The sequence below is a fragment of the Bactrocera oleae genome, chromosome 6 (assembly GCF_042242935.1).
Source record: "Bactrocera oleae isolate idBacOlea1 chromosome 6, idBacOlea1, whole genome shotgun sequence".
Classification (NCBI taxonomy): Eukaryota; Metazoa; Arthropoda; class Insecta; order Diptera; family Tephritidae; genus Bactrocera; species Bactrocera oleae.
In genome coordinates this window covers 23,529,007-23,548,521 of record NC_091540.1, presented here as the reverse complement: position 1 = coordinate 23,548,521, position 19,515 = coordinate 23,529,007, and the positions used below count along the sequence as shown (strand labels likewise).

The 19,515-nt window shown below is 32.1% G+C and overlaps 1 protein-coding gene and 1 long non-coding RNA gene across 4 annotated transcripts in view; one reads left to right on the top strand and one right to left on the bottom strand.

Moving 5' to 3' along the window:
- Positions 1 to 19,515, top strand: part of LOC118680478 (uncharacterized) — a 167,013-nt gene that overhangs the window by 15,121 nt on the left and 132,377 nt on the right. The gene's annotated exons all lie outside the window — the stretch shown is intronic.
- LOC118680583 (tyramine/octopamine receptor-like) lies at positions 13,755 to 16,597 on the bottom strand. Its single transcript, XM_070112007.1, has 2 exons — positions 15,510 to 16,597; positions 13,755 to 14,625 (listed from the first exon to the last, which is right to left on the bottom strand). Exons 1-2 carry the CDS (start codon positions 16,483 to 16,485, stop codon positions 13,868 to 13,870), a joined length of 1,734 nt encoding a protein of 577 aa, XP_069968108.1. The 5' UTR covers positions 16,486 to 16,597; the 3' UTR covers positions 13,755 to 13,867.

Genomic DNA, 19,515 nt, shown 5'->3' with positions numbered 1-19,515 from the left:
TCTCTATTGGAAAACCCGATATAATTAATTATTTATATTAAACCGCGAATTTTTACTTTATTTTGTTTTTTGAAATACACGTACATTATTGTTACAATTTATATTAGTGTTATTTAACCGCACCTTTTATCTAGTTTCGAAATAACCGATTTTTCAATGATAAAAATAAAATAATAATATTTAATTGTACGCAAGGTTGGGTACAAGGGCAAGGTTTATCATGAAAAATAAGGGCTTATTATGGTCTGATATTTTATTTTAGATGGAAAACTAAAAGTTAAGGGAGCGTCTCGTGAAAAATAATCAATTTCGTAAATAACGGGCACCCTAATGTGTATGTATGTGTTTTTTTGCAGTTAAATTAATCTTCAATTAAATTCTTGAACACTCACCCGAATCTCAAAAAGAATAACTGTTCTCTGAAAATGATTATCGAGGGGTTTCAAATCTTGTATAAGTTTGCAACACAATGATGTTGGAAATCTAAAGTATCTCTAAAATATTTTTTCGTTTAATAGAAATGAGTTTTCCGTTTTTCTTAAAAGTGCCAGATTTTGTCTGTTAGCTGGAGAGAAATTATTAATATTGTTATGTTCATTGCTATTAAACAATACTTAACATTTTTCATTCTCAGAAGCTCCCCTACAAGACAGTTAAAAGTTAGCTAACCTGTTACCCATAGGTTACCAGTAATTAATGCATTTGTCAATCGATAGGTTAATTTTATTTTAGCCTCGGAAAAAAAGTAACTATTTCACCTCTTTTACTACACGTCGCCCAGTGGATGAAATGACCAATCTGCCATGGAATAATTAATAGCTTTAGAACAATATCCGCTCTGTTTTTTTCTTTTTTTAATTAGTAACCTAATTAGTTACCTTCGTCAGGTCCAACGCGAGGGGCGCAATCCGCATACTTGCGGAACTAGTTGAGTCATGAAAGGCAAGAGAGTTTTTAATTTTTACGGTTTTATTTATTAATAGAAAGCAATATATGTAGTCTTTTAAATTTTAAAATGCGACTCAGATAAAATGTGCAGGAACGAGAGTTCAAATCATGACATATGCGGCGGAATGGGTTTTCGGGTGTGATGCTGCCAGAAGACAGATTGAAGCATGCAGAACTACGGATATGTGCTAAGAAATATGTCTTCAGTTTCCCCAGTGTAATTGCGAAAAGCTTCCCTATTCAGTGCATATCCGAAAGCCATAGTGCGCCAAATTAACTTAATATTTAACGCACCGCACTTGTCGTGTCTACGCTGGACACGGCGTTAGCCCGCGAAAAATCAAAATTCGCCATAATTTTTAAAAAAACCTCGTATTTGGCCAAAAACAACACATTAATGGTGCCGCAGTTACCGTATTGCCCAGACCTGCCCCTTAAGAATTTTTTCTTTCCCTAAGCTAAATAGGTCCATGAGAGGACGACGCCACGCTACGATTGAGAAGATAAAAACTGCATCGAAGGAGGATCTGTACAAGATCACCAAAAATTACTTTTTAAAGTGCTTTGAGGATTGGAAAAAACGCTGGAATAAGTGCATTATATCTAGTAGTGATTACTTTAAAGAGGGAAAAATAGATTCATTAGTAAATAAACACTTTCTTAAGAAATACAAAATTCGTGATAATGAACAAACATCGTATTTACCAGAATAGGATCTGTCTATGGGAATATTTTGTGTCGATAGAACCGACAAATAATTGGAAACAGTGAATTTCAGCCTAATAAATTCTTCACTTGTTTCTTTTTCAATTTTAGGGAAGTTCATTAAAATTATTACTTGCTTATCAACCAATATGCTTTCATTTTCGTATCTTGCTTTTAGAGCTTCTCATGCCAACTTGAAATTATCATTTAGTGCAAACTGTTTGACTATGCTTGACCTTTTATTTTGTATCGGAGGTGATACAATCTTGTGATAATTTTGAATAATTTATGCAAACGGCTGTAGTCATGTCTCGGACGAATGGCTATTGTTCGTAACCACCGTGAAAAACTGCTGTGTCACATGCGAGCACCTTGAGATGGATGCCTGAATTTGCTCTTGACATTGAATTTATGACAGCTTTACTCTCGGATGTGGAATAGGTACAATTGCTTTAATTAATTTTAATTGATCCGAAATCATTGCTTTTGATTCTTCAAACTGGTCTAAGCACTTTTCGTAATTGGCGTAAGCCGAAGATTTAAAATTTTCCGGTAGATCTGCAGCTTGGAGACGTGTCCAGAAATTGTCAAGATTTATTTTTTTTTCCTAATACCGATTCAGAATAGTCTTGAATCGATGAAGATGAAAATCGAGTGCAGTATCTTATTAGACTGTAACCCTCAGAAATAAATTTGGTGTATGAAATATCTTTCTCCCTTTTTTGTTTTGTACCACCTTGCTTTGAGCGTGTAGCTTCTGTAGGTGTACATGGAGTCTTTTCTTCAGAAATAATTTTTAGTACATTTAGAAACTGAGTAGTGTTAGATTTTTATGAATCTGAGCTCTTTTAGAAAATATATTGAAATAAATTTAAATAATATTTTCCTATATATATATTCTTATTGCGAAAGAAAATTCTTTTAAGTAGTAGAGTTTTTTACTTCGGGAAAAATTAATTTTAACTTCCGTATACTCAAACTCTTTGAAGTAAATTAGAGTTTTCAATTAGAATTAAATTACTAAAATACGCGTATTTAGTTTTTATTGATCCCGGTACGGATTTATTTTCGAAACTAAATATTCTTATTTGTATTTTTATTTTCACTATTTGTTTTGATAATGAATGTTTGTATTTAATAATTTATATTATATATATATATATATATTAATAACCGCTTTCTTTATATATATTTTGTGTCCGTAAGCCCTATAGGGTATACTAAAAACGCATCAGTTTATGTATTTATATTTATGTATGTATGCACGAATTATTTGTGCTTTAATGCTTTGTACTCAATCTTACTTGTTTTTGTTTGCCAAAGAAAAAGGGGTATTGCGGGATATATGCCAATATGGACTTCGAAGTGATGTATGTATACACATACATGTTTTCAATTGGAGTGATATGATTTTATTAAAAAAAAATATACTAATTGCTAAGTACAATTGATACAATTAAGTTCCGAATATAACATCATTCAAATGGTCTACATGACTTCTTTTGCAGGAACGAACTCGATAAACCCACTTTTCGAGTACTTTTCCTACTAAATCCATACACATACACTTGTACAGGAATAGCACGTTTATTATTGACTTCTAAACTTTGAAGAGAGTCTGGTTTAATGCTAAAGACCAATGACTTCAAATAACCCTACAAAAAGTAGTCTAGTAGTGTTAAATCTTAGCTTCTTTAAGGCCATTCAAAGTCAGAATTTCTTAAAATTATCGAATCGCCAAACTTTTCTCGGAATAATTCGGTTGTTGCATTGGAATCTCTTGTCTTATTGGAACCAGAAGTTGTCATATTCCAATCGCGGCCATAAAAAGTTGGTTATTATCGATCTATACCGGTCTTCATTGCCAGTAACGGTGTCACCAGCTTCATATCGAAAAAAGTACGGATCGATGATTCCACTAGACCAAAAACCACAACAAACTCTCAATTTAGGTAAATGTAATAGTTGTTCATTTATAATTTATGGATGTTCTTCGCACCAGAATCGACAGTTATGTTTATTTACCGCACAACTCAGATGAAAGTGAGCCTCATCTGTAAAGATGATTTTCTTAAAAAATTCGTTATCGTTTTCAAGTTGGCGGTTCTTTGTCTTATTGGCACTTGAACATTATGTAAAGAAAATGTACGCTTGAAATTTTCAACAATTCGACGAAAGCGAGCACAGGTGATCGATTATTACGACCATAAAATGGCAAAAGCGGATGAAAAGTTGCAATTGGAGAACGGTTATTTTGATAAAAAAATTGAATAATTTATAAACGTTGTTGTTGCGTATATCTTTACATGTTAAAATTGTAAAAATTACTAAATACAGCAAAAAACAATTACAGATGATAATATATTAAAAATGGCCGAAATGACACTTAAAAATCATAGCATCTCTATTGGAAAACCCGATATAATTAATTATTTATATTAAACCGCGAATTTTTACTTTATTTTGTTTTTTGAAATACACGTACATTATTGTTACAATTTATATTAGTGTTATTTAACCGCACCTTTTATCTAGTTTCGAAATAACCGATTTTTCAATGATAAAAATAAAATAATAATATTTAATTGTACGCAAGGTTGGGTACAAGGGCAAGGTTTATCATGAAAAATAAGGGCTTATTATGGTCTGATATTTTATTTTAGATGGAAAACTAAAAGTTAAGGGAGCGTCTCGTGAAAAATAATCAATTTCGTAAATAACGGGCACCCTAATGTGTATGTATGTGTTTTTTTGCAGTTAAATTAATCTTCAATTAAATTCTTGAACACTCACCCGAATCTCAAAAAGAATAACTGTTCTCCGAAAATGATTATCGAGGGGTTTCAAATCTTGTATAAGTTTGCAACGCAATGATGTTGGAAATCTAAAGTATCTCTAAAATATTTTTTCGTTTAATAGAAATGAGTTTTCCGTTTTTCTTAAAAGTGCCAGATTTTGTCTGTTAGCTGGAGAGAAATTATTAATATTGTTATGTTCATTGCTATTAAACAATACTTAACATTTTTCATTTTCAGAAGCTCCCCTACAAGACAGTTAAAAGTTAGCTAACCTGTTACCCATAGGTTACCAGTAATTAATGCATTTGTCAATCGATAGGTTAATTTTATTTTAGCCTCGGAAAAAAAGTAACTATTTCACCTCTTTTACTACACGTCGCCCAGTGGATGAAATGACCAATCTGCCATGGAATAATTAATAGCTTCAGAAAAATATCCGCTCTGTTTTTTTCTTTTTTTAATTAGTAACCCAACGGTTACCTTCGTCAGGTCCAACGCGAGGGGCGCAATCCGCATACTTGCGGAACTAGTTGAGTCATGAAAGGCAAGAGAGTTTTTAATTTTTACGGTATTATTTATTAATAGAAAGCAATATATGTAGTCTTTTAAATTTTAAAATGCGACTCAGATAAAATGTGCAGGAACGAGAGTTCAAATCATGACATATGCGGCGGAATGGGTTTTCGGGTGTGATGCTGCCAGAAGACAGATTGAAGCATGCAGAACTACGGATATGTGCTAAGAAATATGTCTTCAGTTTCCCCAGTGTAATTGCGAAAAGCTTCCCTATTCAGTGCATATCCGAAAGCCATAGTGCGCCAAATTAGGCCAAACCTTCGTATCAAATTTACGTCTATGCCATTTGCTTTGGAAGCCATTGTGGGTTATGGAACATGTACTTCAAAATCATATTCCACAGTTTTTACAATTTTGATGCCACTTTAAAGTTAGAACCAACCTACCAAATACTGCTAATATGCCATGGCTAGTTCTTTACTTTTCTATCAGTTTGCTCAAATTTCGCAATTGCTTTTTTATTTTATTGATTTTATTGGTTTAATATTTTCCTTCATCAATAATTTTATACAAAACATAGTTTTCAACTGCAGAAAACTTCTTTGTTGGTACTTTTTCATTGCGCCATATTAATAACTAAAAATAGCAAAATCTCTAAATCTTGCAAACATTAGAAGTTATTTTACAACTTTAACATTTATAATAGAGAATTCGCTCGAATCCGCCCGAATTAACATAACATTTAAAAGGCGATCAGATTAAAGATAGGCGATCACAAAAAATTGCACATTATCTGGAAGATTGACTTCAAGGGCGAATTAACACGAACACAAATACGCACAATACACATAAACAATGAATTAAGCAAATACATACCTTTTTCTTTCAATTAAAACATTAAAATTATTAAAAATTTAAGAAATTTATATTTCTAAGTTGCTTTTGTTACCGAAAAAAGGCGGAAAATTTTAGGCATACACTTGTTGCGCCATAGGCCAACTTTGAAAGCTTACAGCTAGCTGCGCGAATGTATTAAAAAAAAAAAAAAAATAAAAATTATTAACAATTGCAGTGATGTATTGTCTATCGAGTAATAAAAAAATATCAGCGCTATTTAAAAATTGAAAATTGAAGACTGTACGTCGGCGTTATTATCTGACTCGGTTTCTCTCTCTCTCATTGCTTTAGCGAAAATGATACATATATTTTATTGCTATAATATTTTTGAAAACTCTTACTCTTTGGTTAAGAGTGCCCTTTGCGTTAACTATTTGTTTCGGTAGCTATCTGTTACTGAAAATGGTTTGTTAGGTTATTGCTATGATTACAGAGAACTGGTGCGTGGATTATTTGTTTAGTTAGCCATTGGTTACAGGAAACTGGCGCATCGTCTACGTAATCACTTGATATAGGTTATTTGATTGGTTACCGCTGCCTACTCTATCAATTACCTTTTCCTAAATAAAATAAAATTGAAGTTCTCATTTTATTTTTATACTCTTGCAACATGATGCTACAGAGTATGATCAGTCAGAATATTTTTATAAAAAGTCTGTCTTGTGAAGATTTAATTTTCAAAAATCGAAAAATTAAAAAAAAACTTTTCCGAAAAAATATCTCCTTTTCAAAGTTTTAATAAAAATCTTTAAGTTTGTTTATAAAATAAAAACTTGTATACAATAAATTAAACATTTAAATTAAAAATAAAATGTATTTATTAAAGATTTTACTAAATCCTTGTTTTTAATTGTTAATATTATGATACTTAATTTCGATTTCTTTTGAATAATTTTTGATGTAAAAAATGTCGCTTAAATTTTTTTAAAGTTTTCAGCTTGTTACGAATGTTACTTTCATTTAAATTAAGTTCAACCAAATTTGGAACATATGATTATTTTAACACCCCCAGGTATAGTGTGAAAATAGGCGAAATCAGACTAAAACCACGCCTACTTTCCATATAGCACAATTTTCAATTATATATCACTCTTATTAACTCAATCAATCTATCACTTTCTCTGGCCTTAATATAGCCTGTATAATAATTTCCGACTTTCCATCTGATAAAATGTGTGACACTTTAATAGTATTAAAGGAAAAAGTTTTTTTAAAAATTGTGTGGAAATATGAGGACTTTGGTCCAAACCTTATATCCTTAATATAATGAATTGCGATCCTCTAGACGACGTATTCACATCAACTCATTATATTAATTTTAGTTTATATCCCATATATCTCATAGGAAGTTGGTTTTAATGTATTTTTAGCTGATACAATTATAATTTAATAAAATACAAAATTTGATTGTAATCCATTTAAGATATAAGATTTAAGAAAAAGTGGGCGTGGCCCCGCTTTCTAATAGGTTTAATGTACATATCTTCTAAATCACAAAGCAACAATAACCAAATTCGCTTAGAACAATTCCTATAAAAACCTTTACGGATAGTGTGAAATTGAATAAAAAAATAAGTTTAAAACTACTAAAAGCGCGATAAATTCATAACTAAATACGTCAGAGGTATTAAATTTTACAACCGGGATGGTACAAAAGCCTAAATAGGAGACGGGGTCAAAATTGGACGATTGGCGTTACACTGCCCACATTTAGGTGAAATCACATATTTCCGGAACTACTGTACCATTTTCAACCAAATTCGGTACATTGTCCTTATATTCCTTTGTTCCAGCTTTGATTGTTGCAAGATGCAAGAGTTTGAAATGTTCGATTACACCTCAATTTTGCCCTTCTATACTTGTTATTTATTTAATTTTTATAATTTACAATAATAGTTAAAAAATATGTTATATATTAATTCTTAATATTCGCACTTTACACAGGTCAACAAAAAGAATTTTTGTTTTTCGCATGGGTTTTACTTGATATATTTTGGTTATATCGGGTGTTTTTTTTCGAGGTATAGAACTTTAAGTTGACATTACTGTTCAAGATGGCGACCGATTTAACAGCTGTCAAGTGATTTATTCTCAGTTTGGTTTGGCAACTCATCATGAATAGACTTTCGCCTGAACAACGCTTGCAAATAGTGCAATTTTATTTCGAAAATAATGGTTCTGTGCGGAATAAGTCTCGCGCACTACGTTTTGGTTGAATGACTACGTCAAAACTGCCGCATTTGGAGTGAAGCTAATCCTCAAGTGTATGTCGAAACACCGTTACATCCAGAAAAACTGACTGTTTGGTGCGCTTTATGGGCTGGTGGAATCATTGGTCCGTACTTCTTCAAAAACGATGATGATCGGTATAGAGCCATGATTACTAACTTTTTCATTCCTGAATTGAACAACCATGATGTCCAAGAGCTTATGTAAAGTCATTGGTTTATGCGCATAAGCCGCAAACGCTTAACCATTTGGAAGATAACATTCGCCGTGTTATTGCCGATATACGTCCACAAATTTTGGAAAAAGTCATCAAAAATTGGACGTCCAAATTGGACTACATCCGAGGATTAGCTACACTCCAAATGCGGAAGTTTTGTTTGTTGACGTAGTCATTCAACCAGAAATGCGCTTCATCGCTAAAAAAAATTTTCGACGATAAAATGAACGTAGTGCGCGATACGTATTCCGCACAGAACCATTATTTTCGAAATAAAATTGCACTATTTACAAGCGTTGTTCAGGCGAAAGTCTATTTATGATGAATTGCCAAACCAAACTGAGAATAAATCACTTGACAGCTGTTAAAGCGGTCGCCATCTTGAACAGTAATGCCAACTTAAATTTCTATACCTTGAAAAAAAGCACCCTTTACAAAAAAAGCACCAAAAATTGGGTATGTAAGATATAACCTGTGCGCAAAATTGCTGTTGCAAATATTTATCATTTAAGAGCGAAACTGGTGATAATGAGCTCCACCTTAAGAATTTTCCTCCGAATGTTTTCCTGCATACTTGTATATTTAAATTGAATAACAAAAAATTAAAATTTGTTTTTTTTTATTTGTTAAAGTATCTATACTTAGCTGACCATTCGTCTCGATTTGGCCGGGAGAATCCGGATTCCGAGTAGAGGATTGCTGCCGTCCTGGGTTTAGAAATTAAAAAAAGAAAGAATGAATCGAATAAAATTGTGTTGCTCTCTCACCTATTATATGTCGCGATTTTAAATAGGGAAAAAATCAATTACTAAAACGAACCGTCCCGGATTTCACCGGGACAAATATGGTCAACTAAATCTACACTAAAACAAATGCACGCAAATTCGTAACTAAACATTTTAAAAAATTGAGGGCTAAAATATTTAACATCCTTCTTAAAATATATATTTTATCAACGGTTTTTACCTTGACTTTTATGTTAAGAAATGTCAAAAATTCTACTAAAATTTCAATATAAAATCTTTTGTAAGCAAACAAAGGATTTTAGGTTAAGATGAAACAATTTCCGTCTTTCAATTTTGAGGTATGTATGTTCTAGCATATCCAAGTACATATAATATGTACGAGTATATAACAATTTTTATTAACAATTCCAATAAATAAAGTATAAATGTATTCACAATAATATTATACACATTCAACATATCAATATACAATATTGGCCAGTTATGATTAAATGTTAATAATATTTGAGAGAAGAGATTTCCAATTTCCGCGGATATACCAACATGCATAATATTATTAATATTTGTATTAACTATTTTGTATCAACTAAAATTACTTGTTTGTTTGTATAGGGTGGCTCACGAATCGTGCTACAAAAACAAACCGTAGAAACATCTTTTCTATGTGAATATTGGACTTACTGTTTTTATAAATGGATGGGATACGAAAAAGAGTGTTTGGATAGTGCAGCGGTACCATGCCTTGCAGTCCGTCATTTCCTTCCAAAGAGAGTTCAGACGGGATTTTGGCGGCACACCCCCAGTAGATGGACCATTATGAGGTTGGTAAACATGTTTGACGAATCTGGAATTATCGCAAGAAGACCGTTCCTTCGAGATCCGTATGTTCGTGAGAAACAATGTCGGCTGTAGCAAATCCAATTCAGTCAAATCCAAGAGTTTCGACTGGCAACTTATTGGCACAATTTGGAGTTAGTAGACGGTCATTACAACTGATAATTCATGATGACTTAAATCTGTTTCCGTACAAAGTTCCAATAATAAACCGGTTTAACTCTCTAGATTTGCCTATTCGCCTAGAATTTTGACAAAAAATGATTGCAATGGCCGAAAAAGGCATAACTTGATAAATTGTCTGTTTATGTCTGATGAGGCCTATTTTCATCTAAACAGAAATGTAAACAAACAAAGTTGCCGTATATGAAGTGAATCAAATCCAGAAATAATCCACGAGACGGAACTTCATCCAGAACGAGTCACTGTGTAGTGCGCAGTTTCATCAAGGTATATTGTCGGGCCATACTTCTTTGACGAAAACGGTGTAACAGTAACTGTCAATGTGCACCGTTATTTGAAGATGTTAAATGAATTTTCTTTTATCTAGAACTGCGCAAAACACGTATCTCTTTCAATACGTTTAGTTCCAGCAAGATGGAGCAACTGCACACATTGCCAGACCGGTTATTGAGGAGCTCTAACGAAAATTGAAAACAAATTAATATCAAGAAACTCCACTTTCCGCTGGCCCCTAGAGTCACCTGACCTGACTGCAAAATACTTTTTTTATGGTGTTATGTGAAGTAAGAGCTGTACAAAACAAAACCCAGAAGTCTGACTGAATTGCAGCAGTCCATTAAATCGATAAATGAGTCAATTCCGACTTCAACTCTTCTGGCCGCAATGAATAAATTTCTTATTAGTTTCGCATATGCGTGGGCTGAACATGGATGTCATTTACGATTCATAATTTTTAAAAATAATTAATTATATAAAATAAAATAAAATTTGCTATACAATAAAAAAATAAGTGAAATGTATTGATTGAGAAAAGGTAATACGGTTTGATTTTCAGCACGATTCGTGAGCCACCTTGTATTACGAATGCATCCAAGACTTTCCCTTTAAACGTTGGGAAGCCTATTTCAAAGGATAAACGACAAAACTATGAACCGGGTGTATAAAACTGGAGCCAATTCGATCGATTGAGGTCATAGCTATCAAGAAATAATAATGTTTAGTACAGGTACCTTCCACTTCGATTTATAGTCTTCGCTTTGAAATCTCCAACAACTTAGGCCCAAAACAACGCGAATGTAAAAGGAACTTCATGTTCAAGTAAGATCTAGAAAAATATGTACATATAATTTTATATTTGTACATCCAATGTTCAAAACATCAAGTTTTCTATCTGCAGTGATATTTAATAAATTAGTTAGAAACAATATTAAATTCAAGTACTTATCTTATTTATAAACGCTTTTTGATTCTATAAAACAACTGAATTTACAAAAAAAATTTCAAATAATGCCACGACCATTGTTGTTGAAAAATGGTATAGCTGGAAAATGGTGAGTGTCAATAGGTGCGTCTCTTTCTTATACACTTAAAAGTCATATATGATAATTGTTGCTACATTTTCAACAGATAAAGTGCCATACCTAAGCTCACAATAAGATACAAGACTGATATTTGGAATGACGAAGTGCGCTAGGGAAGGGCATCTGCAGTTTGACAAATTTTGAAAAAGCCTAGAGGGCTTAATGTTCATGTCTCCCAAACCGCTAAAGCCAAGTCGGCAACTCTTTTGCTCAGAACAAATGTTTGTGTTATATTCTCCATTTACTGTGTGAAAATAAATCAAATCGGATTATGATCCCGCCTCCTCATCGTATAACGGTTTTCTTAAAAACTAAAAAAAGTGCGATAACTCAATAGATAAAATCGTCAGATATATTATATCTTGCACCCGAGTTGCTACAAAAGGGTTTTATAGAAGCCGGTATTAAAATTGGACGATGGGCGTGGCATCGCTCATCTTTCGATAAAATCACATATTCCTGGACCTACTCAATCACATAGTGTCTTTAAATTATGACATCTCAAATCTTAAAATTGTCAAAAGCGCACCAATAATTCAGAGAGAATTCTTTTCTGATAATAGTATGCGTGTAAGTAAAAAATTGGTTGAATCGGGTTAATACTTTCCTTAGCACCCATATACCTAATGTAAAAATTATCGAACTAATCATAATACTAATCATCATATAACTAATATCTGGATTTTCAAACATTCAGTTAACTTTACTCTTTATATAATATATATATGGATGATGGTATGTGAGATACCGTAATGAAACTCAAAGAGCATATTTTTCTGTGAATAATATGTAGTAATATGCAGTATAAGATTTCAAACTTCCCGTTGGCTTTATACCGAAGTCACCTTCCATTAGATAATCCTTGGATCGCTTTCTTGTCCAGGCATTCAGCTCCGTATACACATGGAAATTAGCAGTTTTTTTATCGTCTGCTGAGATAATAAAATTCCAAATTTGCTGTGCCTTTATTTTCTAGAGTGCATTTGACAGATTCCTTAGGGAATATGCATAATAGCGATATTTTATACACTGAACGGAGCTCGAAGTCTTAATACTGTTTGTTTTAAAAGCTTAATTAAATAAATTAAGTTAATACTAAACATTCATAATTAGTCCGTAAGTAACTTTACTGCTTCTACATTGCTCCGTATTGAATTAAAAAGTTTTATTGAATTATATATCATATCAATATTTTAAGTGTTAATGGTACCAACCAACATTTTATTGGAACTTTAGGTCGTTTCTTTTTACTTAGTTAGATACTAATTTTAAGATACGTCATACCGGTAAATAAGCCACGAGTGACTAGTTGGAAACCATCATTTCACGCAATATAGATGCTAAAAGATAGAACGAGAAGTTTCCATGAAAGCGTTATTATCAGCAAATCAGAATGATTGAATATGGTACAATAAGAATTTATAAGTTAAAATTTTAGTATATATATATATATATGTGTATAAATAACACAAAAAATTTACCATGAACACATTTTTTATTCACAACTAAAGACTTAATAAAGATTTCTATCGATGAACAACTTTAATTCCTAATATTTAGAGGGAATTGTAGCCTAAGAATTAATAACTCATTTAAATACTATATTACCCACTGTTCATAAAAAACATCAGAATAGGTCTTTCTTAATCTCATTATATATTAAATATTCTATTTTTTATTAATTTTTGAATAAATAGTTTACTCCTCTGGTGAATATTTTTTCAAGCTAAAAACCTTATGCATTTATGTACCTTTTTATGTATAATATATCAAGTATAATAATATTTTCAGATAATTTAATGCAGTTAATATCTTTGTAGGCCAACCTTTATCTAACAAATTAGTTGGTAATAAAAATATAGATTGAAATTAAAGTCTTTCATTCACAAAAACTTATATGCTTGTGTTATTGGTCCTTAGTTTAAAGATATTTAGAACAAATACAAAGAAATATTTGGAAGAATGAATTTAAAGAATTCGATATTTGCATATATAAAATTAAGTTTCCATCGTTAGAAGAACAAGGCGAACCTTCTCTTAAAGAATAAATCATAGCAAGAATATTGCAAAGTTACTTAATAAAAAATGTTTTTAAAACTGTGACTTTGATCTTTTCTACATATATACCTACATATGTATGTACTTGTATTTATATACTGTATTTGTATATGCTATTATTCATTAAAATTTCTAATACAATTTTTTAACAATGAGTATATAAATTAAAGAGGACATTTGGTTCACTATTATATAAATTGTATACATTATAAAATAAGTTATTGATTTCTTTATACAAAGTTATACAAATAATGATACTCTACATAGAAATAAAAATATATGTATGTACTCGTGCATTGATATACATTATTACAAACATTCAAATAAGTAAACCTATATCGACATTCAGTAGTATTTGTAAATTTTTGAATTTTTTTAATTAAACCCGAGAAGTCTTTTAAACGCTCGCCTATAGTCCAAATTAAATATTGTGTAAATAACTGGATTTAGTCCGGAATTTATATAGCCCAACCATGTAATGAAATTCTTTAATTTGTTTGTTGGGCAGCAATAATCGCAGAAAGGCAGGATGACGTACATCAGGAAAAAAGGTAGAAAACAAATAACAAACACACCCATAATAATGCCCAACGTGCGTGCAGCTCGTCTTTCCTTCGACAGTGATATCTTCTGTTTTTCCTCAATAAATTGATATACGCCTGCGGGTTTTTTCTGTAACGGCATTGCCACGGTGGATGTGGCACCTGTTGAAGATTGTGGTGGCGTTATTTTCAACGAAGTGTAGTCATCATTGTGTAAATCGATTGGTTTTGTGCATTCGGAGGCGAATTTCGGCATGCTTGTTAAACTGTTTCCACAATTTTCGAACTCTTTACTTTCGGCGACCATGAGCAGTAATTCTTCTGTACCAGCTATGTCGTTGCGTTCATCATCGTTTTTTGGTTGTTGCTGTTGTTTTTTAAATCGCATTTTTCCCTGTTTAATAGAATTCTTAATTTTTGCACGTCGAGTTTTTTTTCGTTGTGCCACAACAACTGTACGTTGCTCTGTTTCTTGGTTATTATCCGCACCCCGTATTTCGTTATTGACATTCGTCTCACTGCTAACAGAGTCCTGATCATTTTGTATCGCAACTGGCGATGTTGACTGCTCAGAGGATTTGCCGCATTGTATAAATCTACAAGTAACAAATCCTAAGATTTTCACTAATACACATGCAAAAATATCCCACTTGGTACGGGTTGCCTCGAAAATTCTAGTACTAAAATCATACTTGGTACGGGTTGCCAACCAATATTCTGCTACTAAAGTCACATTTTCTACGGGTTGCCAAACAATATTCTACTACTAAAACGTCCAAATGACAGAAATCTGCTATAGTGTGTTGCCGTGTTATGTTCTAAAATTTATAACTTTAAGAATGTTTTTATTCCATATTCAAATATTTTTTGGTTGTTTTAATTCCTAAAGATTAAATTTACATATTATTATTTAAATTAATATTTATTGTGTTGAAATATTATTAAATGTTTCCAATTATATCAAATATATTATTTTATAATTGAATTGTACCTGATTTTTATATATTTATTTTCGTTTTTGTTGAATATTTCAACTTTTATTGTTAATGTTATTATTATTCATGAACCTGATTCATGTACCTGATTTTATGTATATATCTTTTCGAGTTATAATTGTTATGAAAAGTAGATTGTTTTAGAACTGTATATATTATATGGGTGAATATAGGCCTCCTGGGGAACCGAACACCCAAAAGAGATTGGTAACGCGCCTATATTGCAACCTCGGAGGTGGTGAGGAAAAGCAATTAATATATAATAATCTTTTGTTTCGAAAATATTATTGAAAGTTTTCATTATTACTTCCATTACAAATACATGTTCATAAACAAATTGTTAAACTACATCCTTTTATTTAAAACTCTGTGTCAGAAAAAGGCATATTCGATCAGCTGATCACGGCTGTTTCACACACATAGGAAAACAGCTGATTGTTTGGCTACTTGTAGGCTTATATTATGATTTGCCGCAACTAAATATTGCCAAACAAAACGAGCCTACAGCATCTCGTCTGGCACTTGCATTATTCACGGCAGATGTGACCTTATCACCACTCTTCATTGCAATAGTATTTATTTTCGAAGCTTTGGCTCGTTCACGCAGTCTTCGTCTAGTTGCAATATAGATTTCGATGTATACGATAGTCATTACTGCTAAGGGGATGAAAAAAGATCCCAATGAAGAGTATATCACATATCCTCGATTAGATGTTAATTCACACGATGTGGCACTTGTAAATTCATCTGGCCAGTCATTCCAGCCTACTAGTGGCGGTGAACTTATTACTAATGATAGAATCCAAACACCGGCTATTAACAGCAGAACACGACCTACTGTACGCTTCTGGGCATAATTAATGGGATCCGTTATGGCCCAGTAGCGATCAAGTGCAATTGCGCACAAATTGAGTATTGACGATGTACAACACAAAACATCACAAGTTAACCACATCTTACAAACATGTATACCAAATTCCCAACGGCCAAGTATTGAATACGCTACGTTGAATGGTAATACAAGTAATGCGACCGTAAGATCGGCTACAGCCAGGGAAACAATAAAGAAGTTTTGTACTATTCGTAGGGGCTTGTAGGTGAATACACTTAAAATGACTAGTACATTCCCAATTACAGTTAAAACTATTATAATGGAGAGCACTATGGTAGTAAGGATAGCTTCCCATTCAGGTACTGCCAGCTGTATCCCAAAGTGGCCCCAGTAGAATTTTTCAGTGTCTAGAGTGCTGCTACATCCATCGATCGTTTCCAATTGGCTGCCGTTAATTGTTGTGGCACTTACGAAGGTGGTAGTTGTTACAGTGGTGCTTAAGTGTGAATCTATCGCGTTCGAAACATTCGTTAATGAAGTTTCCGCATTTTTGTTTAAGCCATAATTCTTTGGATACGAATACATGCCATTCGAAATATTTAGCAATATTTGAGTTGGTGGCATTTTGCATTTTACCACCTTTACCGTTTTTTCTCTTTAACCCTTTACAGTTCTTAGATTTTTATTAGAAAGAGTCACGTGAAAGTCCTTACCTATTCAAGGCATAACTTATATAATATTTATTCTGAAACACACAGTAAATGAAAATATTGTTAGAATTTAAAAATCAACAAATATGTTTTATGACTATATATTATAACATAGTTTAACCTAATTGTAAGTTATATTGACAGTGTTAAACACCTTTAAACAAAAGTGAAAATTTATTATAAGGAAAGGCTAAGTACAGACGCGGCCAAACATTGCATTTGTATGAATTAAAATTAGTATGGAAGAATCCAATTCTGGTGCATCCCAATATTTTATACTCTTAAAATTTGAATGGATTGAAAGCGATGAAAAGGTGTTGGCAAAGCCTTACTCTAAACATGTAAGGAAGAACTAAGGACCGATTTCATTCATATTCATTGTTAAGCAGTATTGCGGTGAAGAAACATGCCTACTTAATTTCATTAAAATATCACATATGTACATATATTGACTTATACCATATAATATAAACAGTATCAAGTCAACTGAAAAGTCGTAAATAACTATATTGATAATATTAAGGTTTCAGGATGGTTAGAGCTGATTGTTTTAACTAACTCAAACATTGACCAGTATATGGTATTACTAATAAAGTCCACTAGAATAAAAAAATTAATTGTATATACATAGATATAAGGGTGCTGGAGTAACTAGTTGACCGATTACATATATTTTGACACAAGATTATATATTTACTTTATCAATAAAAGACGACCTTTGAATTTCATGAAGATATCTGACAGATTGAACAACTATTTCAGTATTAAGTCAGCTATACGCACTGCGGTCTCCGTCTTCCACAATTTCTAAACGAGAGATGACACAATGAATGCAAATTATTATTGCGATATCTGCATTAGTGTTTGATTTGTACAATGTAAAGCAAAATAAATAGATCGAATTTAAAATTGTGTTACTGCTGCCCACTATAGATAGAATCAGTATTTCTTTGAGCGATTATGTACCTTTTATAACAATTAAATTCATTCCGGTTGTCTTTATAATGGTCAATATATAATCTTGTATATACTGCAGTTTATGCTAGGCGAAAATGTGTGACACCTATTACTTATACCATAGGTAAGTTACAGATTTTCGTAATTTTAATACACTTTTTTTTTGTTGTTCAAAACATCAAGTTTTCTATCTGCAATGATATTTAATAAATTAGTTAGAAACAACATTAAATTCAAGTACTTACCTTATTTATAAACGATTTTTGATTCTATAAAACAACTGAATTTACAAAAAAAATTTCAAATAATGCCACGACCATAGTTGTTGAAAAATGGTATAGCTGGAAAATGGTGAGTGTCAATAGGTGCGTCTCTTTCTTACACACTTAAAAGTAATGTATGATAATTGTTGCTACATTTTCAACAGAATTTTCTATTTAAAAAGAAAATGTTAGCTTTGAATATGTAGTGGTGAAACTTTAGAAGTGTAGAAGTAAATTGGTAATCCGTCTTGTAGACTTGTAAAATTAAATAAAAAGCTGCAATTTCTTCCTCCATTCAAAATGCAATAAAACGAAAACGGATAAAGTGCCATACCTAAGCTCACAATAAGATACAAGACTGATATTTGGAATGACGAAGTGCGCTAGGGAAGGGCATCTGCGGTTTGACAAATTTTGAAAAAGCCTAGAGGGCTTAATGTTCATGTCTCCCAAACCGCTAAAGCGAAGTCGGCCACTCTTTTGCTCAGAACAAATGTTTGTGTAATATTCTCCATTTACCGTGTGAAAATAAATCAAATCGGATTATGATTCCGCCTCCTCTTCGTATAACGGTTTTCTTAAAAACTAAAAAAAGTGCGATAACTCAATAGATAAAATCGTCAGATATATTATATTTTGCACCCGAGTTGATACAAAAGGGTTTTATAGAAGCCGGTATTAAAATTGGACGATGGGCGTGGCATCGCTCATCTTTCGATAAAATCACATATTCCTGGACCTACTCAATCAATTTCAACCAAATTTGGTACAAGTTAAGCACCAATTTGTACACATAGTGTCTTTAAATTATGACATCTCAAATCTTAAAATTGTCAAAAGCGCACCAATAATTCAGAGAGAATTCTTTTCTGATAATAGTATGCGTGTAAGTAAAAAATTGGTTGAATCGGGTTAATACTTTCCTTAGCACCCATATACCTAATGTAAAAATTATCGAACTAATCATAATACTAATCATCATATAACTAATATCTGGATTTTCAAACATTCAGTTAACTTTACTCTTTATATAATATATATATGGATGATGGTATGTGAGATACCGTAATGAAACTCAAAGAGCATATTTTTCTGTGAATAATATGTAGTAATATGCAGTATAAGATTTCAAACTTCCCGTTGGCTTTATACCGAAGTCACCTTCCATTAGATAATCCTTGGATCGCTTTCTTGTCCAGGCATTCAGCTCCGTATACACATGGAAATTAGCAGTTTTTTTATCGTCTGCTGAGATAATAAAATTCCAAATTTGCTGTGCCTTTATTTTCTAGAGTGCATTTGACAGATTCCTTAGGGAATATGCATAATAGCGATATTTTATACACTGAACGGAGCTCGAAGTCTTAATACTGTTTGTTTTAAAAGCTTAATTAAATAAATTAAGTTAATACTAAACATTCATAATTAGTCCGTAAGTAACTTTACTGCTTCTACATTGCTCCGTATTGAATTAAAAAGTTTTATTGAATTATATATCATATCAATATTTTAAGTGTTAATGGTACCAACCAACATTTTATTGAAACTTTAGGTCGTTTCTTTTTACTTAGTTAGATACTATTTTTAAGATACGTCATACCGGTAAATAAGCCACGAGTGACTAGTTGGAAACCATCATTTCACGCAATATAGATGCTAAAAGATAGAACGAGAAGTTTCCATGAAAGCGTTATTATCTGCAAATCAGAATGATTGAATATGGT

What these genes read in the sequence shown, in the direction of transcription:
- LOC118680583 (XM_070112007.1), bottom strand. Translation starts at nt 16,485, where the DNA reads ATGCCACCAACTCAAATATTGCTAAATATTTCGAATGGCATGTATTCG. An exon ending in CTCGTTTTGTTTGGCAATAT is followed by an intron (nt 14,626 to 15,509) that starts TTAGTTGCGGCA and finishes CTTGTAGATTTA; the next exon opens with TACAATGCGGCAAATCCTCT.